Source organism: Oncorhynchus nerka, linkage group LG7 (genome assembly GCF_034236695.1).
Source record: "Oncorhynchus nerka isolate Pitt River linkage group LG7, Oner_Uvic_2.0, whole genome shotgun sequence".
Taxonomy (NCBI): Eukaryota; Metazoa; Chordata; class Actinopteri; order Salmoniformes; family Salmonidae; genus Oncorhynchus; species Oncorhynchus nerka.
In genome coordinates this window covers 22,244,241-22,269,941 of record NC_088402.1, presented here as the reverse complement: position 1 = coordinate 22,269,941, position 25,701 = coordinate 22,244,241, and the positions used below count along the sequence as shown (strand labels likewise).

Here is a 25,701-nt window from a genome sequence, read left to right as displayed (position 1 = left end):
GCAGTATTACTTTAGTGCCTTTTTGTACGCACAATATTCTGTATATTTGTATTTGTTTCACTTTGTCTCACTCTCACTCTCACTCTCTCTCTCTCTCTCTCTCCCTCTCACTCTCTCCCTGTCTTTCATTTCATTCCACTTCCATATTTGTCTGAGCCATTAGCCGTCTCCAAATGGAGGCCTGGAATTTGGCATGTTATATGTTGTGGCCCTGTGAGGGCCGTGCATGACATTAGCTAACGGACAGCCTGTGTGTCGAGAGCAGATTATTTGTGCCACAGTGCTCTCCATCAAGGATCACCAGTCAACAAACACACACACACACACACACACACACACACACACACACACACACACACACACACACACACACACACTTACTTGTTTTTCTTTCCTTGTGGGAACCTAAAATGTATGCACTGTTGATTAAGGGCTTGTAAGTAAGATTTTCACAATAAGGACTACACCTGTTGTATTCGGCGCACGTGACAAATACAATTTGATATGATTTGAAGAACGTGTTTCCACTGCTCCAGAGTCCAATGGTGGCAAGCTTTACACCACTCCAGACGATCCTCGGCCATGGAAACCCCTTTCCTGACGCTCCTGACCAACCGTTCCTGTGCTGATGGTGCTTCCAGAGGCAGTTTGGAACTCGGTCATCAGTGTTGCAACTGAGGACAGACTATTTATAAACATTACGCGCTTCAGCATTTGGTGGTCCCGTTCTGTGAGTTTGTGTGGCCTACCACTTCGCAGCTGAGCCATTGCTGCTCCTAGACGTTTCCACTTCACAATAACAGCACTTACAGTTGACAGGGGCAGTTCTAGCAGGGCCAGAAATGTAATAACTGACTTGGTGGAAAGGTGGCATCCTATGACGGTGCCACGTTGAAAGTCACTGAGCTTTTCAGTAAGTCCGTTCTACTGCCAATGTTTGTCTATGGAGATTGCATGGCTGTGTGCTCGATTTTTTTTTTTTACACCTGGCTGAACTAGCAGAATCCACTCATTTAAAGTGTCCACATAGTTTTGTATATGTAGTGTAGCTTGGGCAGGATAGACGTAACATGTGGTATTCAAAGTCGGGGTCGCAAACCTTTGTGGGGAACTGCAGTGGGGTCCCTGGGGTGGAAATTAAAAGTCCAGATGATTTTATTATTTTCATTTCATTTTAATAAGAGCGAAAATGCAATCAATTTAAGGTTATTTGTTGATTTAAAAATATACATTTACTGATTTGAAGGTTTTATCATTAGATTTTGGGTGGGGTCCCCAGAAATTCTGGTAGAAAAAGGTTCCCCGCTGAAAAAGTTTGAATACAAGCTCCTCCTCCAAGCTCCTCCTCCAAGCTCCTCCACCAAGCTCCTCCTCCAAGCTCCTCCTCCAAGCTCCCGGGCCCGGCTTCCTCCTTTATTTACAGCTCAAAAGCCTTGCCTTGTGGGTTGCCTAGGCAACGTGGTGGTGGTCAACGCACCAGATTGTGTGTCTGTGTGGATGAGTGTTTGACAGAAGTAGAGGGAGATAGAGAACGCGAGGAAGCAGACTGGTCTGCATGTGTTCGCTGCCGCTCAATGCCTCCCCCTCCCCACATCTCTCTCTTTCCCTCCCTCTCTCTCTGGCACTGAAAATAGCCCCGTTGACCGTTGAATGGGAGGCTTTTGGCCGTAAGGAATAATGGCTGGGGCATAGAGTGAGGTCACATGTTTCATTCCCGGGGCCAGGAAACCATATTTCATCACAGACCTTATTGGAATGTATATCTGTTTATGGGGTGGCAGGTAGCCTGTCGGGTTGGAGCGTTGGGCCAGTAACCGAAAGATTGGATCGAATACCCAAGTTGACAAGGTAAAAATCTGTCGTATTGTCCCTGAGCAAGACAGTTAACCCGCTGTTCCTGGGCACTGATGATGTGGATGTCGATTAAGGCATCCCTCTGCACCTCTCTGATTCAGAGGGATTGGGTTAAATGCGGAAGACTCATTTCCCTGTTTCATCTGATCTCCTAACCCTATAGCGTTTGAAGATTAACAATAACTAGTGTGCTGTTTACATTTGAAGGATTCCCAGGGAAGGCGTGGAATAGCCGGCTATAGCCCGGTTTGATGGCTTGTGTAGACCACAGAAGCAGTGACATATATATATATATATATACAGTGGGGCAAAAAAAGTATTTAGTCAGCCACCAATTGTGCAAGTTCTCCCACTTAAAAAGATGAGAGAGGCCTGTAATCTTCATCATAGGTACAGACAAAATGAGAAAAAAAAATCCAGAAAATCACATTGTAGAATTTTTAATGAATTTATTTACAAATTATGGTGGAAAATAAGTATTGGTTGTGAGCAATTGGAAATAAATAAATAAGAGTTGGGGGTGGGGGCAAGAGAGACACTGAGATGGAGACATTGAGAGTGAGAGCAAGATGATATGTAAATGAGATATCTTTTTAAAAGCCCTGCTGTTTTATTCAACCATGTGGACAGGATATCGTATGCTCGCTGCGCATAATCATAGGCTTTCCACAGTCTCACAGCTATTTTGGGTTAACTGAATACATGAGATGTGTCAGTGTATGCACACGTGTGAACCTTGTGTATTCCTGATTATGGGGAGTATTATGTTTTATTAAGCCAAAATGAGGGAGAAGGAGGAAGATACACACGTTTTCTTTTTAAACTGTAATACTTTAACCTACAATCAATCAATATGCACCTGTACATAGCCAATCTATAAATAGCCCATCCAACTTCCTCATCACCATATTGTTATTTATTTTTGCTCCTTTGCACCCCAGTACCGCTACTTGCACACTCATCTTCTGCACATCACCCCAGTGTTTAATTCATCATACTGTAATAATTTCGCCACTATGGCCTATTTATTGCCTCACCCCACTTAACCTACCTCATTTGCACACACTGTATATAGACTTTCTCTATTGTGTTATTGACTGTATGTTTGTTTATCCCGTGTGTAACTCTGTGTTGTTGTTTGTGTCACACTGCTTTGCTTTATCTTGGCCAGGTCGCAGTTGTAAATGAGAACTTGTTTTCAACTGGCCTACCTGGTTAAATTAAGGTGAAATAAAAAGTAAAATAAAAAAATATTGATATAACAGACATGAGGATGTCGACACACTAAACTATTTGAAAATGATATCAGTCACTACAACTCTGTTGCAAGAGGAAACCTTTAGGGACAAAGGAGGCTTTATATGTCAGTGTTGTTCATTGATTGATTGAATGTATTTGAAGAAGTTGGCTGCTCCAGCCAGAGACAACACTACATACGTAACAAAATGATAGAGAATCATACACAATAAAGCCCAGAGGTTTATTTCCATTGAGGTCCTCTGTTCGATTTGTCATCCCTGCCATTGAGTCGCACAACGCCTTCTAGGAAGAAATGTAGTTCAGCGTAGATGATCTTCACAAGGTGAAACCACCTCACAGGTGGAGCTTCGCTGCGCCAAGGTGGACATCGCCTCAGACACTATATAAACACAGGAGAACATCCTGAATTGATTGCCAATAATTATGGCCAAGAAATGTTTACCGCAGACTAGGATATAGTTGCAAACTCAGAAAATCACAGAAAACCATTTAGAGAGCTCATATAGCAATCAATAGACCTATTCCATCTCTCTCTCTCCTGTTCTCCCTCTCTCCTGTTCTCTCTCTCCCCTGATCTCTCTCTCTCTCTCCCCCGTTCTCTCTCTCTCTACTCTGTTCTCCCTCTCTCCCCTGTTCTTTCTCTCGCCCCTGTTCTCCCTCGCCCCTGTTCTCCCTCTCTCCTGTTCTCCCTCTCTCCTGTTCTCCCTCTCTCCTGTTCTCTCTCTCTCTCCCGTTCTCCCTCTCTCCTGTTCTCCCTCTCCCCTGTACTTTCTCTCGCCCCTGTTCTCCCTCTCTCCTTTTCTCCCTCTCTCCTGTTCTCCCTCTCCCCTGTTCTTTCTCTCGCCCCTGTCCTCCCTCTCTCCTGTTCTCCCTCTCTCCTGTTCTCCCTCTCCCCTGTTCTTTCTCTCGCCCCTGTTCTCCCTCTCTCCTGTTCTCCCTCTCTCCTGTTCTCCCTCTCCCCTGTTCTTTCTCTCGCCCCTGTTCTCCCTCTCTCCTGTTCTCCCTCTCTCCTGTTCTCCCTCTCCCCTGTTCTTTCTCTCACCCCTGTTCTCCCTCTCTCCTGTTCTCCCTCTCTCCTGTTCTCTCTCTCTCTCCCGTTCTCCCTCTCTCCTGTTCTCTCTCTCTCTCCCCTGTTCTCTCTCTCCCCTGTTCCATCTCTCTCACCCCTGTTCTCCCTATCTCTTGTTCTCCCTCTCTCCTGTTCTCCCTCTCTCCTGTTCTCTCCTGTTCTCCCTCTCTCCTGTTCTCTCCTGTTCTCCCTCTCTCCTGTTCTCTCCTGTTCTCCCTCTCTCCTGTTCTCCCTCTCTCCTGTTCTCTCTCTCTCCCGTTCTCCCTCTCTCCTGTTCTACCTCTCTCCTGTTCTCTCCTGTTCTCCCTCTCTCCTGTTCTCCCTCTCTCCTGTTCTCCCTCTCTCCTGTTCTCCCTCTCCCCTGTTCTTTCTCTCGCCCCTGTCCTCCCTCTCTCCTGTTATCCCTCTCTCCTGTTCTCCCTCTCCCCTGTTCTCCCTCTCGCCCCTGTTCTCCCTCTCTCCTGTTCTCCCTCTCTCCTGTTCTCCCTCTCCCCTGTTCTTTCTCTCGCCCCTGTTCTCCCTCGCCCCTGTTCTCCCTCTCTCCTGTTCTTTCTCTCGCCCCTGTTCTCCCTCTCTCCTGTTCTCTCTCTCCCGTTCTCCCTCTCTCCTGTTCTCTCTCTCTCTCTCTCCCCTGTTCTCCCTCTCTCCTGTTCTCCCTCTCTCCTGTTCTCCCTCTCCCCTGTTCTTTCTCTCGCCCCTGTTCTCCCTCTCTCCTGTTCTCTCCCTCTCTCCTGTTCTCTCTCTCCCCTGTTCTCTCTCTCTCCTGTTCTCTCTCTCGCCTGTTCTCTCTCTCCCGTTCTCCCTCTCTCCTGTTCTCCCTCTCTCCTGTTCTCCCTCTCCCCTGTTCTTTCTCTCGCCCCTGTTCTCCCTCTCTCCTGTTCTCCGTCTCTCCTGTTCTCCCTCTCTCCTGTTCTCTCTCCCGTTCTCCCTCTCTCCTGTTCTCTCTCTCTCTCCCCTGTTCTCTCTCTCCCTGTTCCATCTCTCTCTCCCCTGTTCTCCCTATCTCTTGTTCTCCCTCTCTCCTGTTCTCCCTCCTCCCGTTCTCCCTCTCTCCTGTTCTCTCCTGTTCTCCCTCTCTCCTGTTCTCCCTCTCTCCTGTTCTCCCTCTCTCCTGTTCTCCCTCTCTCCCGTTCTCCCTCTTCTGTTCTCCCTCTCTCCTGTTCTCTCCCGTTCTCCCTCTCTCCTGTTCTCTCCTGTTCTCTCCTGTTCTCCCTCTCTCCTGTTCTCCCTCTCTCCTGTTCTCCCTCTCTCCCGTTCTCCCTCTCTCCTGTTCTCCCTCTCTCCTGTTCTCTCCCGTTCTCCCTCTCTCCTGTTCTCCCTCTCTCCTGTTCTCTCCTGTTCTCCCTCTCTCCTGTTCTCTACTGTTCTCCCTCTCTCCTGTTCTCCCTCTCTCCTGTTCTCTCCCGTTCTCCCTCTCTCCTGTTCTCCCTCTCTCCTGTTCTCCCTCTCTCCTGTTCTCTCCTATTCTCTCCTGTTCTCTCCCGTTCTCCCTCTCTCCTGTTCTCCCTCTCTCCTGTTCTCTCCCGTTCTCCCTCTCTCCTGTTCTCCCTCTCTCCTGTTCTCCCTCTCTCCAGTTCTCCCTCTCTCCTGTTCTTTCTCTCGCCCCTGTCCTCCCTCTCTCCTGTCCTCCTCTCTCCTGTTCTCCCTCTCCCCTGTTCTTTCTCTCGCCCCTGTTCTCCCTCTCTCCTGTTCTCCCTCTCCCCTGTTCTTTCTCTCTCCCCTGTTCTTTCTGTCGCCCTGTTCTCCCTCTCTCCTGTTCTCCCTCTCTCCTGTTCTCCCTCTCCCCTGTTCTTTCTCTTGCCCCTGTTCTCCCTCTCTCCTGTTCTCCCTCTCTCCTGTTCTCCCTCTCCCCTGTTCTTTCTCTCGCCCCTGTTCTCCCTCTCTCCTGTTCTCCCTCTCTCCTGTTCTCTCTCTCTCTCCCGTTCTCTCTCTCTCTCCCCTGTTCTCTCTCCCCTGTTCCATCTCTCTCGCCCCTGTTCTCCCTCTCTCCTGTTCTCTCCCGTTCTCCCTCTCTCCTGTTCTCCCTCTCTCCCGTTCTCCCTCTCTCCTGTTCTCCCTCTCTCCTGTTCTCTCCTGTTCTCCCTCTCTCCTGTTCTCTCCTGTTCTCCCTCTGTCCTGTTCTCCCTCTCTCCTGTTCTCTCTGTCTCTCCCGTTCTCCCTCTCTCCTGTTCTCTCCCGTTCTCCCTCTCTCCTGTTCTCCCCTGTTCTCCCTCTCTCCTGTTCTCCCTCTCTCCTGTTCTCCCTCTCTCCTGTTCTCCCTCTCCCCTGTTCTTTCTCTCGCCCCTGTTCTTCCTCTCTCCTGTTCTCCCTCTCTCCTGTTCTCTCTCTCTCTCCCGTTCTCCCTCTCTCCTGTTCTCTCTCTCTCTCTCCCCTGTTCTCTCTCTCCCCTGTTCCATCTCTCTCGCCTCTGTTCTCCCTATCTCTTGTTCTCCCTCTCTCCTGTTCTCCCTCTCTCCTGTTCTCTCCTGTTCTCCCTCTCTCCTGTTCTCCCTCTCTCCCGTTCTCCCTCTCTCCTGTTCTCCCTCTCTCCTGTTCTCTCCTGTTCTCTCTCTCCTGTTCTCTCCTGTTCTCCCTCTCTCCTGTTCTCCCTCTCTCCTGTTCTCTCTCTCTCCCGTTCTCCCTCTCTCCTGTTCTCCCTCTCTCCTGTTCTCCCTCTCTCCTGTTCTCCCTCTCCCCTGTTCTTTCTCTCGCCCCTGTTCTCCCTCTCTCCTGTTCTCCGTCTCTCCTGTTCTCCCTCTCTCCTGTTCTCTCTCTCCCGTTCTCCCTCTCTCCTGTTCTCTCTCTCTCTCTCCCCTGTTCTCTCTCTCCCCTGTTCCATCTCTCTCGCCCCTGTTCTCCCTATCTCTTGTTCTCCCTCTCTCCTGTTCTCCCTCTCTCCCGTTCTCCCTCTCTCCTGTTCTCCCTCTCTCCTGTTCTCTCCTGTTCTCCCTCTCTCCTGTTCTCCCTCTCTCCTGTTCTCCCTCTCTCCTGTTCTCCCTCTCTCCCGTTCTCCCTCTTCTGTTCTCCCTCTCTCCTGTTCTCTCCCGTTCTCCCTCTCTCCTGTTCTCTCCTGTTCTCTCCTGTTCTCCCTCTCTCCTGTTCTCCCTCTCTCCTGTTCTCCCTCTCTCCCGTTCTCCCTCTCTCCTGTTCTCCCTCTCTCCTGTTCTCTCCCGTTCTCCCTCTCTCCTGTTCTCCCTCTCTCCTGTTCTCTCCTGTTCTCCCTCTCTCCTGTTCTCTACTGTTCTCCCTCTCTCCTGTTCTCCCTCTCTCCTGTTCTCTCCCGTTCTCCCTCTCTCCTGTTCTCCCTCTCTCCTGTTCTCCCTCTCTCCTGTTCTCTCCTATTCTCTCCTGTTCTCTCCCGTTCTCCCTCTCTCCTGTTCTCCCTCTCTCCTGTTCTCTCCCGTTCTCCCTCTCTCCTGTTCTCCCTCTCTCCTGTTCTCCCTCTCTCCAGTTCTCCCTCTCTCCTGTTCTTTCTCTCGCCCCTGTCCTCCCTCTCTCCTGTCCTCCTCTCTCCTGTTCTCCCTCTCCCTGTTCTTTCTCTCGCCCCTGTTCTCCCTCTCTCCTGTTCTCCCTCTCCCCTGTTCTTTCTCTTGCCCCTGTTCTCCCTCTCTCCTGTTCTCCCTCTCTCCTGTTCTCCCTCTCCCCTGTTCTTTCTCTTGCCCCTGTTCTCCCTCTCTCCTGTTCTCCCTCTCTCCTGTTCTCCCTCTCTCCTGTTCTCCCTCTCCCCTGTTCTTTCTCTCGCCCCTGTTCTCCCTCTCTCCTGTTCTCCCTCTCTCCTGTTCTCTCTCTCTCTCCCGTTCTCTCTCTCTCTCCCCTGTTCTCTCTCCCCTGTTCCATCTCTCTCGCCCCTGTTCTCCCTCTCTCCTGTTCTCTCCCGTTCTCCCTCTCTCCTGTTCTCCCTCTCTCCTGTTCTCCCTCTCTCCTGTTCTCTCCTGTTCTCCCTCTGTCCTGTTCTCCCTCTCTCCTGTTCTCTCTGTCTCTCCCGTTCTCCCTCTCTCCTGTTCTCTCCCGTTCTCCCTCTCTCCTGTTCTCCCTCTCCCCTGTTCTTTCTCTCGCCCCTGTTCTTCCTCTCTCCTGTTCTCCCTCTCTCCTGTTCTCTCTCTCTCTCCCGTTCTCCCTCTCTCCTGTTCTCTCTCTCTCTCTCCCCTGTTCTCTCTCTCCCCTGTTCCATCTCTCTCGCCTCTGTTCTCCCTATCTCTTGTTCTCCCTCTCTCCTGTTCTCCCTCTCTCCTGTTCTCTCCTGTTCTCCCTCTCTCCTGTTCTCCCTCTCTCCCGTTCTCCCTCTCTCCTGTTCTCCCTCTCTCCTGTTCTCTCCTGTTCTCTCTCTCTCCTGTTCTCTCCTGTTCTCCCTCTCTCCTGTTCTCCCTCTCTCCTGTTCTCCCTCTCTCCTGTTCTCTCCTGTTCTCCCTGTCCCCTGTTCTCGCTCTCTCCCCTGTTCTCTCTCTCTCTCTCTCTCTCCTGTTCTCCCTCTCCCCTGTTCTCGCTCTCACCCCTGTTCTCTCTCTCTCTCTCTCTCTCTCCTGTTCTCCCGCTCTCCCGCAGTTCTACAGAGCTAAGAGCGTTGCCATAGTGATGTGAGGTGGCTGCATTCTGCTGTAGCAGGATGCCCCCCCCCTCTCTCATGTACTCATATATTGCATAAAAAATATATTGCAATGCTACATATTCACCTACAGTAAAAATGGTGCAGGTATGCATAACATAAGTGGGGCGGCAGGGTGGCCTAGTGGTTAGAGCATTGGACTAGTAACCGAAAGGTTGCAAGTTCGAATCCCAGAGCTGACAAGGTACAAATCTGTCGTTCTGCCCCTGAACAGGCAGTTAACCCACTGTTCCTAGGCCGTCATTGAAAATAAGAGTTTGTTCTTAACTGACTTGCCTAGTGAAATAAAGGTAAAATAAAAATAATTAAATAAATAAGTGTAGGAGCCTCATATACAGTGGGGCAAAAAAGTATTTAGTCAGCCACCAATTGTGCAAGTTCTCCCACTTAAAAAGACGAGAGAGGCCTGTAATTTTCATCATATGTACACTTCAACTATGACAGACAAAATGAGAATAAAACATCCAGAAAATCACATTGTAGGATTTTTAATGAATTTATTTGCAAATTATGGTGGAAAATAAGTATTTGGTCACCTACAAACAAGCAAGATTTCTGGCTCTCACAGACCTGTAACTTCTTCTTTAAGAGGCTCCTCTGTCCTCCACTCGTTACCTGTATTAATGGCACCTGTTTGAACTTGTTATCAGTATAAAAGACACCTGTCCACAACCTCAAACAGTCACACTCCAAACTCCACTATGGCCAAGACCAAAGAGCTTTCAAAGGACACCAGAAACAAAATTGTAGACCTGCACCAGGCTGGGAAGACTGAATCTGCAATAGGTAAGCAGCTTGGTTTGAAGAAATCAACTGTGGGAGCAATTATTAGGAAATGGAAGACATACAAGACCACTGATAATCTCGCTCGATCTGGGGCTTCACGCAAGATCTCACCCCGTGGGGTCAAAATGATCACAAGAACGGTGAGCAAAAATCCCAGAACCACACGGGGGGACCTAGTGAATGACCTGCAGAGAGCTGGGACCAAAGTAACAAAGCCTACCATCAGTAACACACTACGCCGCCAGGGACTCAAATCCTGCAGTGCCAGACATGTCCCCCTGCTTAAGCCAGTACATGTCCAGGCCCGTCTGAAGTTTGGATGATCCAGAAGAAGATTGGGAGAATGTCATATGGTCAGATGGAACCAAAATATAACTTTTTGGTAAAAACTCAACTCGTTGTGTTTGGAGGACAAAGAATGCTGAGTTGCATCCAAAGAACACCATACCTACTGTGAAGCATGGGGGTGGAAACATCATGCTTTGGGGCTGTTTTTCTGCAAAGGGACCAGGGAACTGATCCGTGTAAAGGAAAGAATGAATGGGGCCATGTATCGTGAGATTTTGAGTGAAAACCTCCTTCCATCAGCAAGGGCATTGAAGATTAAACGTGGCTGGGTCTTTCAGCATGACAATGATCCCAAACACACCGCCCGGGCAACGAAGGAGTGGCTTCTTAAGAAGCATTTCAAGGTCCTGGAGTGGCCTAGCCAGTTTCCAGATCTCAACCCCATAGAAAATCTTTGGAGAGAGTTGAAAGTCCGTGTTGCCCAGCAACAGCCCCAAAACATCACTGCTCTAGAGGAGATATGCATGGAGGAATGGGCCAAAATACTAGCAACAGTGTGTGAACACCTTGTGAAGACTTACAGAAAACATTTGACCTCTGTCATTGCCAACAAAGGCTATATAACAAAGTATTGAGATAAACTTTTGTTATTGACCAAATACTTATTTTCCACCATAATATGCTAATAAATTCATTAAAAATACTACAGTGTGATTTTCTGGATTTTTTTTTCTCATTTTCTCTGTCATAATTGAAGTGTACCTATGATGAAAATTACAGGCCTCTCATCTTTTTAAGTGGGAGAACTTGCACAATTGGTGGCTGACTAAATACTTTTTTTGCCCCACTGTAAATGTAGCTCATTTGTTGGCTTCATGTGCCTCATAAAATAAAACAAACACTTTCCCTGAACTCCAAGGTCCAAATGGCACCCTATTCCCTATGTAGTGCACTTCTTTTGACCAGAGCCCCTTTGAGCCCTGGTCAAAAGTAGGGCACTATATAGGGGATAGGGTGCCATTATGGAAGGCACCCCCATACTGCTGTGCTACTGTAAGAGGTGTGCAGTACAGAGCATAATTACATCTGTGCTTTCACTTTTGCATGCCAGCCTCATCCCAGCCCAAAATAGCCCAGAAAAATGTTATGCGCTTTTTAACTTTCTCTCTCTCTCCCTCCCTCCCTACACTCTCTCCCCATGCAGTGTGACAACGCCAAGGGACTGAGGGCCTTCTTCGATGCCATATGCTACGGACCCAAACACCTGATGATCTTTGGAGGGGTGTGTCCGTCCGTGACGTCCATCATTGCTGAGTCACTGGAGGGGTGGAACCTGGTACAGGTAGGAACGACAGTCTGGTTATTATGAGGATGAAGGTTTGTGTGTTCCGGATGGATTTGACCTCTTTTTGAGAATATTTTTTGCTTTTCTGGAAGCAAATATGGGACAAATGTGAGTTCCGAGATTTTATGATAGGCTTGTGTGTGTGTTTGTTTGTGTGTGCGTGCACACCTGTGTATGTCTGCATGTACACGTGTGTGTGTGTGTGTGTGTGTGTGTGTGCGCTTGAGGTGTTAAGCCCAGTGACAGGATTAATTTGTACGTTTGTGAGTGGCTGAGCCTATAGTCTTATGGTGCTGTAGATGGGGCCTGGGCTGGGGGTCTCTGAGAGGTCCTAACTCATGGTTTAATCCTTCATTAACCTCACCAGAGTAAATAGCTAATTGGTATGGCTTTAATCCGGTCGAATCCTTATCCATTTATCCAGAAACCAAAAGACGGGAGGAAAACTGAGGAAATATTAAAGCTTAGTCTCAAATGGCACCCTATACCCTTTATAGTGCTCTACCCTATGGGCCCAGGTCAAAATTAGTGCACTACATAGGGAATAGGGTTCCATTTGGGACGTAAACTACATTATAGGCCTATAACAGCTTTATTAAACGGAGAGATTAATATCAATGGCTTGCCTTTTATCTCTTTATTTGCCAATATCACTAGGCTATATTATAGAGATTGAATGTACTGAACTGAAGAAAATCCCATTTGGATTTACGAGAGGGAAACATGCTTAGATATATGGTATCGTTAGATTTCATGAAAGACTCATATGACCTACGTAGATATGCATAGAAAATATGATCTGAAGGCTATCTGGCCAAAGATGAAATGAGAGAAGCCCTTTTTTCTCTAGTGGGGTTATCTTAATTTATACCATGGCATTGTTAAATACTCCTTTCTGATTGCCTTGAAAGGCATTCTAGTGTGTGCATTTTTTCCCTATAATGCACAGTAGAATTCAATGGCTAAGCATGAGACGAGGCAACATTACATGCCATACGTAAACTGTTGGCCTCTTGAGTCATTACGTACACGGTCTGTCTCTCGTGGTACGCTATTGGTATTGTGCTATGAAGGAGAAATTGTGCTTCTCTCAATTTCCATTCGCTGACTAAATTGCCTGAACAAGTGATCATATAGATGAAAGGCTAGCTCATACTCTAGCTATGCAGAGGAGATGGTACAACTGAAGGGACTCTATCTGAATGCCCAGATACTTCTCATCAGACCGTTATTGTAAACAACCAGCAGTTCATTCTTTTGGATCCTGTCAGGTCGCAGTATTTGGAAAGAAAGGCTGCAGGGCAGAACTAGAAATTGGGGGGAAAAGATATGCCAGAGGAACTTGGATTTCAGTTCAGCTTCCTTTATTTCCTTGCACGTTCAGTAACCAGGTGAAAAGTTGGAGAAATAAAAGTGGTTGTTTCAAAATTGTAATAAGTTGAAAAGACAGGCTACTGACAGTTTTCTGTTCAGAAAGATGCTTATCTCTCTCTCTCTCTCTCTCTCTCTCTCTCTCTTCTCTTTCTCTCTCTCTCTCTCTCTCTGTCCCCCCCCCTCTTCTCTAAAACAGCTGCCTCAGGTGCACAGGATTAGCCTGTCCCAAACGGCACCCTCTTCCCTATATAGTGCACTACTTTTGACCAGGCCCCATAGGTTAAGTAGTGCACTTTATAGGGGATAGGGTGCCATTTGGGACGGTCCCGCTGTCCCTGGATTATTATAGCAGTGGACCAGTGGGCCCACTCCAACACTCTTACCTCACAGCTTGACTTCACATCAGTTTGAGCTGAAAACCCCATTCAAGAGCCTCCAGGTTACATGATGGAAAGTGATTGAGGAGGAATAAGAGAGAAGTGAATGGGGTGCAAAATCACTGAGTTTGCATCTTTTAAAAAGGAGCGCTTAAAGTGACAGACTCAGTCCCATTTGACGGTATGAGAAGAATCCAGGACTACGTCCCATATAACACCCTATTCCCTACATAGTGCACTACTTTTGAGCAGGACCCTCTGGTCAAAGTAGTGCACTATGTGGAAAATACGGTGCCATTTGGAACACAGTCCATGAAAATCCAGTCTCCTGTGTAGTGTTGCCACAAGCAAGGCTCTATTTTCTCTGGTGTTGGAGACAGAGGCATTTTCTTTAATTACCGGTCGAGACTGAATGAACTATTAACGACACCGCAGGAAAACAGATTCCCCAAATCTCGTCCATAATGCATGTCCAAAAAAGTGTCCGTTTAAAAGCTGTAATTGTTAGGACACACTACGGTGGTGCACTTTGAACATGATCCAATTACATGGAATTCTGTTGAGTTATTGCAGAGTGAGACGGTCATGTTGACCGTTGAGGCCATCTGGAAATTAAACATTGAATGAAGCAGGGTGAAGTTGCTCCTAGACACTGAGCTGGGGTCAGTTTCGCAATTTACGGTTGAGGTTAGGATTGGAGGAGAGGATCATGGGAGGGAAAGCTGGTCAGGGAGGGGAAGCTAGATCTATACCTAGGGGAACTTCAACCTGGAAACTGTGTGGTTTCATACAGTAATTATAAATCATCTATGTTCTATGCTGGTCCCTTTGCAGATCTAAATTGTGCTAGGTTAGCTGCCTCTCTCCATCTCCCTCTCTGGGCCCATTGACTTTCATCTGTCTCCCAGTGGAGGGAAGCAGACAGGAACAGGGCCGGGGCTGTAGGCTGCTGGAGGCAGCCTGGCTCCAAGCTGCAGACGTAGGCTAGTGCGTTGGGCCCTGACGTCAGCAGCCAGCGGGAGGTGCATTACTTTCCATCTCTGATCTATATGATTCAGCCTTAAGCCCTCTGTGAGGAGAATGAAAGCGAGGAAGAACAGGTTTTGGAAGTTTTATGGTGTATTATATAGGAATGGAAACATATTGGTCGTTGTTATATCATCGATAAAGGGAAATTAAGAAGATATGGGGGGCTTATTCTACTTTTGAAGTCAGGCGTTTTGTGGGAAGATATGCAGATTTCTTGGTGGTTTCTATTGTACTGCCTTATAGAAGCACATAATTTTCCTATACTAAGGAGAGACAGCTAAACAGTATTTAGACAGGGTCTTTAAGCGACTACGCTGGATAAAGAAAAGGAATTCTTGGGAAATGTTTTTATTAAACAAAATATGTATTTACATATTTGTAAAAATGTATTTTTAATCAGGGAAGTGTTTCATAATGAACTACAGTATAAGCTTTGAGGTGTTCAAATCAAATCACCCCCCCCAACACACACACGAATACAGATACAGGCACACGCGTATGGTTGCGTGCACATATACACAACCCCCCCCCCCCCCCCACACACACACACACACACACTCACAAGTGTTGCAGCACCGTGATCAGTTTGCAGGCACCATCTGCCATTGGATTTATATAACTACTGATCCGCAAGCAGCTCTCTCGCTCACATCCTGATTGTGACTCACGTCCCATGGTGTTGTTCGAGATACAGGCTCATCATTCCCCTCCTCTCTTCTCTTCTAAGCTCCAAGTACTCTTTATAGTGGCTTTGTGTAACTTACAGTTGGCTATGTGGTGAGAATGACTGAAAGCAAATTGAATGGAAGATAAGAATGCTATGAGGGGGAATAGACAGATGGTAAACTAGGGATGGAGAAGGATGGAGGGATGGAGAGGACAGCAGGCTTTGAGAATTGGCTGAGAGAGAGAGGGAGAGGACAGCAGGCTTTGAGCATATATATGTATATATATATATATATAAAAATGAAACGAAAACGTTTGAAACGTTTGACCTCTGTCATTGCCAACAAAGGGTATTTAACAAAGTATTGAGATAAACATTTGTTATTGACCAAATACTTATTTTCCACCATAATTTGCAAATAAATTCATAAAAAATCCTACAATGTGATTTTCTGGATTGTTTTTCTCATTTTGTCTGTCATAGTTGAAGTGTACCTATGATGAAAATTACAGGCCTCTCTCATCTTTTTAAGTGGGAGAACTTGCACAATTGGTGGCTGACTAAATCCTTTTTTGCCCCACTGTATATATATATATATATATATATAGAGAGAGAGAGAGGACGGCAGGCTTTGAGCATAGAGCGAGAGAGAGGGGACGGCAGGCTTTGAGCATAGAGAGAGAGAGAGGACAGCAGGCTTTGAGCATAGAGAGAGAGAGAGAGAGGACAGCAGGCTTTGAGCATAGAGAGAGAGAGGGGGAAGAGAGAAGGTGAGGGAGAGAAAGTGCTAGAGAGACACACACACACACACAAAGAGAGAAAGAGAGAGAGAGTGAGAGAAGGAAAGAGAGTGAGCGATAAGGAGAGCTGTGTGTTGACGCCTGCTCTCATCAAAAGTATAGCTGATCTCCGTTTATTGTCATCTTTTTCACTTTGCAGAACAATTCTTGGCCACCGTCTTGATAGAGGATTAAACTGGCAAGCTCCTCTCAACACTTCATTTAGAGAAAAATGATTGGCTCGCCCTTAAATCTCGATGGCCGGCAGCCTGGTCGGAGACTCCAAATACGAGCCTTCCCTTCCGCCTGCTCCATCGATTCATCGTTTCTCCTCCGCAGAATGACTGAGAGTGGTTCATTGTCTTCAAGCATGGTTTCTGTTCTGTCGTAAATGGCTCATTGAGTGCCAAGAAATGTCCTCGTATAATCTGGCGACCTCTCGGGCGCCAATTAGATATATCGTAGAGGAGTTGCTGTTCATTTTCAGCCACGTTGACTGTAAATGAAAAATGATGTTCCCTGATCGTTTGCTCCTTCGGAAAAAAGGGGATGGGAGCACATTTGAACTATAAATGATATTTTTACTGTAAAGTGTCATAAATAGGCTTATTTTTTGGCCTATTCCATGTTCTCTACTTTTGACAACATTGTGACAATTCACTCAGCCCTGTACTGTAAGATAACACCTCTAGGGTGGCATCCCAAATTGCACCCAATTCCTTATATAGTGCACCATGTTTGACCAGGACTCAAAGGGCTCTGAGCAAATGTATTGCAGTAGGGAGGGAATAGGGTGCCATTTGTATTGGGAACCCAGCCTTGATACAACAGTACTGAAAGATGAAGATGATGAAGATGGAAAAACAATAACACACAACAGAATCGGTTACAAGGCATTCTGGGTAAGTGGTGAGAGCATCAAGGAAGTCATATGTACACTACCATTCAAAAGTTTGGGGTCACATAGAAATGTCCTTGTTTTTGAAGGAAAAGCACATTTTTTGTCCATTAAAATAACATCCAAATGATCAGAAACAGTGTAGACATTGTGCAACCATCACTCCTGTGTTCCAATGGAACGTTGTGTTAGCTAATCCAAGTTCATCATTTTAAAAGGCTAATTGATCAAAACTGTCTCTGACCAGAATAGAAAGAGTGGGAGGCCCTTAGTTTTTTGCGGGTACTATTTAAGCGTTGTATGAGATCTTCAGTTTCTTTGCAATTTCTTGCATGGAATAGCCTTCATTTCTCAAAACAAGAATAGACTGACAAGTTTCAGAAGAAAGTGCTTTGTTTCTGGCCATTTTTAGCCTGTAATCGAAACCACAAATGCTGATGCTCCAGATACTCAACTAGTCTAAAGAAGGTCAGTTTTATTGCTTCTTCAATCAGGACGACAGTTTTCAGCTGTGCTAACATAATTGCAAAAGGGTTTTCTAATGATCAATTAGCCTTTTAAAATGATAAACTTGGATTAGCTAACACAAGAGCGATTGGAACACAGGAGTGATGGTTGCTGATAATGGGTCTCTGTACGCCTATGTAGATATTCCATAAAAAATGTGCCTTTTCCAGCTACAACAGTCATTTACAACATTAACAATGTCTACACTGTATTTCTGATCAACTTTGTTATTTTAATGGACAAAAAATGTGTTTTTCTTTCAAAAACAAGGACATTTCTAAGTGACCCCAAACTTCTGAATGGTAGTGTACATATGAGAGGCGTTTCTCTCCCAGTGCCAGTATTGATCGTAGCTTCTTCATTAAGACAGGCAATTTAGAGAGGAGAGACAAGCTGCATCTCTACTTCCATCCATCCCTCCATTTTCTACAACATCCAAACCTCCGGCACTGTAGATATTATTTTGTGTGTGTGTGTGTGTGTGTGTGTGTGTGTGTGTGTGTGTGTGTACATGCTGCAATCCTTCTGAGTACTATACTACGCTCTTCAAAAAAACATGAACTGCTGCTGTAGTCTATGGTATTCTGTCTCAGTTTATGTCAAAATATTTCTTGTTCCGCATCCATATTTCATGGTTCCCAAGTTCAGGTTGAAATCACAGGTTGGTGCAGAGGGGAGGATGAGGCAAGTGGCAAAGAGACATGAGCCAAGTGGACATGGTCAATTCCATTCTAATTCAGTCAATTCAAGATGTACACGGAATTAGAATCTCAGTTTACTTCCTGAATTGAATGAATTGAAATATACATGTAATTGAGCCCAACGCTGGGTGACAGGAGTCTATGTACTGTGAGTTTGTTGCAGGCTATCTTTCTCCTCAGGTTAAAAACACAGAAGACTCTTTTGGAAGAAGTTGGTTTCTTTCCCTCCTTACTTGTTATTAATGAACTAAACAAACAGAGAGCGAGAGTGATAGTGGTTTGGCCTGCGGGGGGGTAAACGGGGGGGGGGGGTGAATGTAGCAGAGTGGGTTCCAGATAGAGGGCAGTGAGTGGGCATCCTCAGCTTGGTCAATCAGGCTGTGTGAGTCAGAACAGGACATGACCGTGTGGAGAAGAGAGGCTGGGTGATTTAACACAGGCAATTAGTGAGTCGTATACTGTCTTAAGGCTCCCGATCACCAGCCAGAGTACGCACATGACGACCCACAGGATGTAGAGAGAGGAAATAAAACATTTGCTGTTACAGTTTCTTGAAGCAGACTTAAAATGTCTGTGAATTTGGCATCATTTACAGTCACAGTGAATGTGTCATGTGTTGTATCCATCTCACTCTCCCAGCAGTCTCCAGAATTTACAGGAAATTCCGTAATGAGCTAATTAGCAACGTTTTGCACAAATACTGCTAAATAGGATGGTCCCATCACTAGTGTCACAGTTACACCTTCCATATAAACATGTGTATGTGAAATCTCATTTACACTCAGTAGGAATTATGGTGAAATGGAATGTTTTTCCCAAGGAAAAGAAAAGTATTTTTTCTTCTCTTCTGATTACAACGAAAGGAAAAGGCTTCCCTGTTGGGTTAACAGATCCCCATTCTTTTCTTGGTCTGAAAGCCGTATTGAAACGGAATAGAAGATGAATGAACAATGAGAACTGCACACAGAGATCTTGGCTCTAATATCTTGTTTTTGTTTTCAAAAAGAAGAGAAGAAAATCAGGATTACGTACAGTAGTTGGATGTGTTCCAGACAACCCTAATAATGATAAACTAACAAGGAACGCTAAACTTATATTTTCCCTCCAAAATTCTGTTTTTTCATCTCTCTTTTGGGGTTTTTCCTTAGAGAAGCCTTATTGAGCTCATACTCTGTCCTCATTTACTTCCGGGGAAAAAATAAGCTTTGAATCAAGGAAATCCCATGATAAATGGAATTTGTAATTAATTCCTTTCCAACATTAATTTCCTTCAATTAATAAACTCTGATGAATTTAGATCCTGTCGGGGATTATATACTCATTGATGCTCATTGGGTTCTGGCCAAAAGGAGTGGACTTTCCAGGATGTGAAAGGATCCTATTGAAATTAGCTTGTTGATGATGCAACACGCCCGTAGCAAGGAGGAACATGAAGAAGTCACATCCTACTGTCTCCCTTTGCCATGAGAGAGAGAGATAGAGGGAGAGAGAGGGAGAGAGAGATGGTGGAGGGGGAGGATGGATAAAGTTATAGAGAGGGAGAGAACGAGGGAGAAGGAGGAGGGAGAGCTTTGTTTTTGCAACACAGGTGGTGTAGTTAAAACACCTTGAATCAGTCTGAGAATTACCACAACACATTAGCAATGGGCTATTTAGATCACAGGCATTATCGTATGTGTGTGTGTGTGCAACACAATCAGGGAGATGTCAGGGATATAATTAATTCCGCACTGCTAATGCAAATTAGGGTCTCCGCTCCTCTCGGCAATGCGAGGCGGGAAACAACCCCTGTTGGATCGTCTCTCCTGTGTAAACAGGTATATTTAGAACTTAGTTTTAGATGTGTATCACCACGAGTTGTGACATTTATCTAGTTCAGTTTAGGCATTTATCTAGTTCAGTTTGGCATTTATCTAGTTCAGTTTTAACATTTATCTAGTTCAGTTGTGACATTTATCTAGTTCAGTTAGGCATTTATCTAGTTCAGTTTGAACATTTATCTAGTTCAGTTTGAACATTTATCTAGTTCAGTTTAGGCATTTATCTAGTTCAGTTTAGGCATTTATCTAGTTTAGTTGTGACATTTATCTAGTTCAGTTTAGGCATTTATCTAGTTCAGTTTTAACATTTATCTAGTTCAGTTGTGACATTTATCTAGTTCAGTTTGGCATTTATCTAGTTCAGTTTTAACATTTATCTAGTTCAGTTGTGACATTTATCTAGTTCAGTTGTGACATTTATCTAGTTCAGTTTTAACATTTATCTAGTTCAGTTTAGGCATTTATCTAGTTCAGTTGTGACATTTATCTAGTTCAGTTGTGACATTTATCTAGTTCAGTTGTGACATTTATCTATTCAGTTGTGACATTTATCTAGTTCAGTTTGGCATTTATCTAGTTCAGTTTTAACATTTATCTAGTTCAGTTTAGGCATTTATCTAGTTCAGTTTAGGCATTTATCTAGTTCAGTTTAGGAATGTATCTAGTTTAGTTTAGGCATTTATCTAGTTCAGTTTAGGCATTTATCTAGTTCAGTTTAGGCAATTATCTAGTTCAGTTTTGGCATTTATCTAGTTCAGTATTGGCTTTTATCTAGTTCAGTTTTAACATTTATCTAGCTCAGTTTAGGCATTTATCTAGTTCAGTTTAGGCATTTATCTAGTTTAGTTGTGACATTTATCTAGTTCAGTTTGGCATTTATCTAGTTCAGTTTTAACATTTATCTAGTTCAGTTTAGGCATTTATCTAGTTCAGTTTAGGCATTTATCTAGTTCAGTTTAGGCATTTATCTAGTTCAGTTTAGGCATTTATCTAGTTCAGTTTTGGCATTTATCTAGTTCAGTATTGGCATTTATCTAGTTCAGTTTGAACATTTATCTAGTTCAGTTTAGGCATTTATCTAGTTCAGTTTTAACATTCATCTCATTCAGTTTTGGCATTCATCTCGTTCAGTTTTGGCATTTATCTAGTTCAGTTTGGCATTTTTCTCGTTCAGTTTTAGCATTTATCTTGTTCAGTTTTGGCATTTATCTAGTTCAGTTTTGGCATTTATCTAGTTCATTGGATTGATTGACATATAGAATATTGAAACCCTTATATAAGAGACTTTATGTCAAGACTCTCATTGATTGAAGAGATGCAGGAAACATGTATGTGATGTACTGTACAGTATCAGCTATACTTTCATCTTTTCATCTCCATACAACAATCCCTTTTCAATATAACAGGTTCATAGAATCTACATGGCTATCAATGAAATCAGCCCATTGGAAGTCAGAGGTGCATATGGTAAAGATTAGGAAGATTTATTGAAATTAAGTTTTAAAAAACAAGGGTGTGTTTTGAGGGCAGTCGGGACATGAAAGAGCAGGTCCATTACGGTCCATTCAAATAAAACGCTTTTGGAGATTGAAGCTCTAGATCGATAAAAGCCAGTTTAACTGTCTGAAGCAGCTCATTAATATCTGAAACATAAACTCCTATTCAGTGAGAGAGGGTGAAAGAGAAGTGGAGAGGGCGGAGATCTAGAGGGGGAGCTTAATTGTATCATGAAGGAGTATCCTCCTTTCTCTCTCTCTCTCTCCCCCTCTCTTTCTCTCCCCTCTCTCACAGGTAGGTCTCCTGTGCATAGCAAGGCTGTTTTATCCTGCTGAGCTAAAGGTATAGTAATCTTGCTATATCTACAGTGCATTTGGAAAGTATCCAGACCCTTGACTTTTTCCACATTTTGTTACGTTATGAACTAATTTTAAAATTGATTGAATAAAAAAAACATCAATCTACACACAATACCCCATAATGACAAAGAAAAAACTGGTTTTTAGAAATTTTTGCTAATTTAATAAAAAATAAAATAAAAAAATACCTTATTTAGATTAGTATTAAGACCCTTTGCTATGAGACTCAGTTGCATCCTGTTTCCATTGATCATCCTTGAGATGTTTCTACAACTTGGAGTTCATCTGTGGTAAATTCAATTGATTGGACATGATTTGGAAAGGTACACACCTGTCGATATAAAGTCCCATAGTTGACAGTGCATGTCAGAGCAAAAAACAAACCATGAGGTCAAAGAAATTGTCCGTAGAGCTCAGAGACTGGACTGTGTCCAGGCACAGATCTGGGGAAGGGTACCAAAACATTTCTGCAGCATCAAAGGTCCCCCAGAACACAGTGGCCTCTTGAATGGAAGAAGTTTCTTCCTAAAGCTGGCCACCTGGCCAAACAGAGCAATTGGGGGTGAAGGGCTATGGTCAGGGGGGTGACCAAGAACCCGATGGTTACTCTGACAGAGTTCCAGAGTTCCTCTGTGGAGATGGAAGAACCTTCCAGAAGGACAACGATCTCTGCAGCACTCCACCAACTAGGCCTTTATGAATGGCCAGACAGAAGCCACTCCTCAGTAAAAGGCACATGACAGACCGCTTGGAGTTTGCCAAAAGGCACCTAAAGTACTCTCAGACCATGAGAAACAAGATTCTCTGATCTGATGAAACCAAGATTGAACTCTTTGGCCTGAATGCCAAGTGTCATGTCTGGAGGAAACCTGGCAGCATTCCTACGGTGAAGTATGGTGGTGGCAGCATCATGCTGTCGGAATATTTTTCAGCGGCAGGGACTGGGAGACTAGTCAGGATTGAGGGAAAGATGAACGGAGCAAATAACAGAGAGATCCTTGATGAAAACCTGCTCCAGAGTGCTCAGGACCTCAGACTGGGGTGAACGACCCAAAGCACACAACGACCCTAAGCACACAGCCAAGACAACGCAGGAGTGGCTTCAGGACTAATCTCTGAATGTCCAGGAGTGGCCCAGCCAGAGCCTGGAATTTAACCTGATCGAACATCTCTGGAGAGACCTGGAAATAGCTGTGCAGCGACTCTCCCCATCCAACCTGACAGAGCTTGAGAGGATCTGCTGAGAAGACTGGGAGAAACTCCCTAGATACAGGTGTGCAAAGCTTACATAATACACAAGAACTTGAGGCTGTAATCACTGTCAAAGGTTCTTCAACAAAGTACTGAGTAAAGGGTCTGAATACTTATGTAAATCTGATATTTCAGTTTTTTTTATTTTAATACATTTGTAAAAAAACTGTCATTATGGGCAATTGTGTGTAGATCAGTTTTAAAATAAAGCTGTAATGTAACAGAATGTGGAAAAAGTCAAGGAGTCTGAATATGGTCTGAATGCACTGTATTGTTCATTTGCTTTCTCCTTCAATTGTTTTTTTTAACAACTTTCTATTTATTTATTATTATTATTATTTATTTATTTTGCTTCCCTTTAGGGTACATCAGAAAGTGGAAGCTTGACAAGCCTCCCTGAGGTTGAATATGAGCTCTGTGCTATGTCCATTCAGTCACAGAATTTTTTTTGTTTTGTTTACCCCGCAAATGGAATTGTTGATAAACTATAACACGGTCTCTATTACAGACACAGAGGTAATACAGTGGGGCAAAAAAGTATTTAGTCAGCCACCAATTGTGCAAGTTCTCCCACTTAAAAAGATGAGAGAGGCCTGTCATTTTCATCATAGGTACACTTCAACTATGACAGACAAAATGAGAAAAGAAAATCCAGAAAATCACATTGCAGGATTTTTTATGAATTTATTTGCAAATTATGGTGGAAAATAAGTATTTGGTCAATAACAAATGTTTATCTCAATAATTTGTTATATACCCTTTGTTGGCAATGACAGAGGTCAAATGTTTTCTGCAAGTCTTCACAAGGTTTTCACACACTGTTGCTGGTATTTTGGCCCATTCCTCCATGCAGATCTCCTCTAGAGCAGTGATGTTTTGGGGCTGTTGCTGGGCAACACGGACTTTCAACTCCCTCCAAAGATTTTCTATGGGGTTGAGATCTGGAGACTGGCTAGGCCACTCCAGGACCTTGAAATGCTTCTTACGAAGCCACCCCTTCGTTGCCTGGGTGGTGTGTTTGGGATCATTGTCATGCTGAAAGACCCAGCCACGTTTAATCTTCAATGCCCTTGCTGATGGAAGGAGGTTTTCACTCAAAATCTCACAATACATGGTCCCATTTATTCTTTCCTTTACACGGATCAGTCGTCCTGGTCACTTTGCAGAAAAACAGCCCCAAAGCATGATGTTTCCACCCCATGCTTCACAGTAGGTATGGTGTTCTTTGGATGCAACTCAGCATTCTTTGTCCTCCAAACATGACGAGTTGAGTTTTTACCAAAAAGTTCTATTTTGGTTTCATCTGCCCATATGACATTCTCCCAATCTTCTTCTGGATCATCCAAATGCTCTCTAGCAAACTTCAGACGGGCCTGGACATGTACTGGCTTAAGCAAGGGGGGGGGGACACGTCTGGCACTGCAGGATTTGAGTCCCTGGCGGCGTAGTGTGTTACTGATGGTAGGCTTTGTTACTTTGGTCCCAGCTCTCTGCAGGTCATTCACTAGGTCCCCCCGTGTGGTTCTGGGATTTTTGTTCACCGTTCTTGTGATCATTTTGACCCCACGGGGTGTGATCTTGCGTGGAGCCCCAGATCGAGGGAGATTATCAGTGGTTTTATATGTCTTCCATTTCCTAATAATTGCTCCCACAGTTGATTTCTTCAAACCAAGCTGCTTACCTATTGCAGATTCAGTCTTCCCAGCCTGGTGCAGGTCTACAATTTTGTTTCTGGTGTCCTTTGACAGCTCTTTGGTCTTGGCCATAGTGGAGTTTGGAGTGTGACTGTTTGAGGTTGTGGACAAGTGTCTTTTATACTGATAACAAGTTCAAACAGATGCCATTAATACAGGTAACGAGTGGAGGACAGAGAAGCCTCTTAAAGACGAAGTTACAGGTCTGTGAGAGCCAGAAATCTTGCTTGTTTGTAGGTGACCAAATACTTATTTTCCACCATAATTTGCAAATAAATTCATAAAAAATCATACAATGTGATTTTCTGGATGTTTTTTTTTCTCATTTTGTCTGTCATAGTTGAAGTGTACCTATGATGAAAATTACAGGCCTCTCTCATCTTTTTAAGTGGGAGAACTTGCACAATTGGTGGCTGACTAAATACTTTTTTGCCTGCTTAGTGTTAATGGAGACAAGGTGCATGGTTTACAGTGCATTGTAATATATATTGTGTGTGTGTGTGTGTGTGTGTGTGTGTGTGTGTGTGTGTGTGTGTGTGTGTGTGTAGTAACGTGCCTAATCTGCCAGACACTTTTGAACAGTGTGTGCACTGTGGTTGACATTTACAAGCTTCCTCCCTCCCTTTTGTTGAAAAACTTCTTCTAGAGCCAAAATGGAGGTGCTCTCTCTCTCTTTCTCTCTCTCTCTCTCTCTCTCTCTCTCTCTGTTTTTTTTTTGCCTTGGCGAGTGGGTAAATTTACATATGTACCCTGTGTGACTTGATTTTCAAACAGCCATTATTTTCCTTTGCAGAAAGATAGGGTGCAAGACGCAGACAAACGGACACACAGGCGAATAGACACTCACACGCACACGCACACACACTCTCTATCGACACTTTCTTTCTCTCTCTCATCTCTCTCTGCACACATTCTGTCCCCTCTCTCTCCTTGGAACCCTGGGGGCAAACAAACAAGAAGTCTGATAATTGAAAGAGGATTGCATAGCTTTTAGCACAATGAACTCACATTTTCTAATTAAGGTAGGGCAGATATGAGCAGTAGTATTTTGCAACTCAAAGCTGGGGATGGCGATGTACTCATGAATATGATGCAATAGTCATTAGTGATGCACCACATTTTTACAACGTATCTAGTATTTGCAGTATATACATTTTTTCATGAGGTGGATGAAGGCCTTTTATGTAGGCCTAACATACAAAACGCAGGGACACATAATGTACCATTTGTGTTTTCTCAAATACCATTTGTTAGTTCGAGTAGCCCTGTGTTTCTATTTGCCTGGTGAATATAGCTAGCTATAAATACACATACACTGTATTGCTGTCAGAGACATTATAAAAATAAGTGTTGCTTTGGCTGTCATCGGAGCCTGGGGAATCCATGTTTTCATATTGCAGGTGTCCTGGAAAAAGGAGCAGTCTCTTTCTCTCCCACAAAAATACAAATACAAATACAATGGCATGGCAACCAGCAAAATGGCTCCTCTCTGGACAGCAGAGTCTGTCTCAGTGATACTAGGTGTTTGGGTGGATTTCACATTCTGAGGAATATACTTTCTCTC

General features: G+C 44.4%; 1 protein-coding gene across 1 annotated transcript in view; it reads left to right on the top strand.

Annotated features, from left to right (window-relative positions):
* Nucleotides 1-10,861: 10,861 nt before the first annotated feature.
* The window catches only part of LOC115118076 (gamma-aminobutyric acid type B receptor subunit 2-like), a 173,495-nt gene continuing 158,655 nt past the window's right edge, over nt 10,862-25,701 (top strand). Inside the window, exons 1-2 of the mRNA XM_065021036.1 lie at nt 10,862-10,906; nt 11,044-11,181. Coding sequence (XP_064877108.1) covers nt 10,862-10,906; nt 11,044-11,181 — 183 coding nt within the window. The remainder of the gene's footprint in view (nt 10,907-11,043; nt 11,182-25,701) is intronic.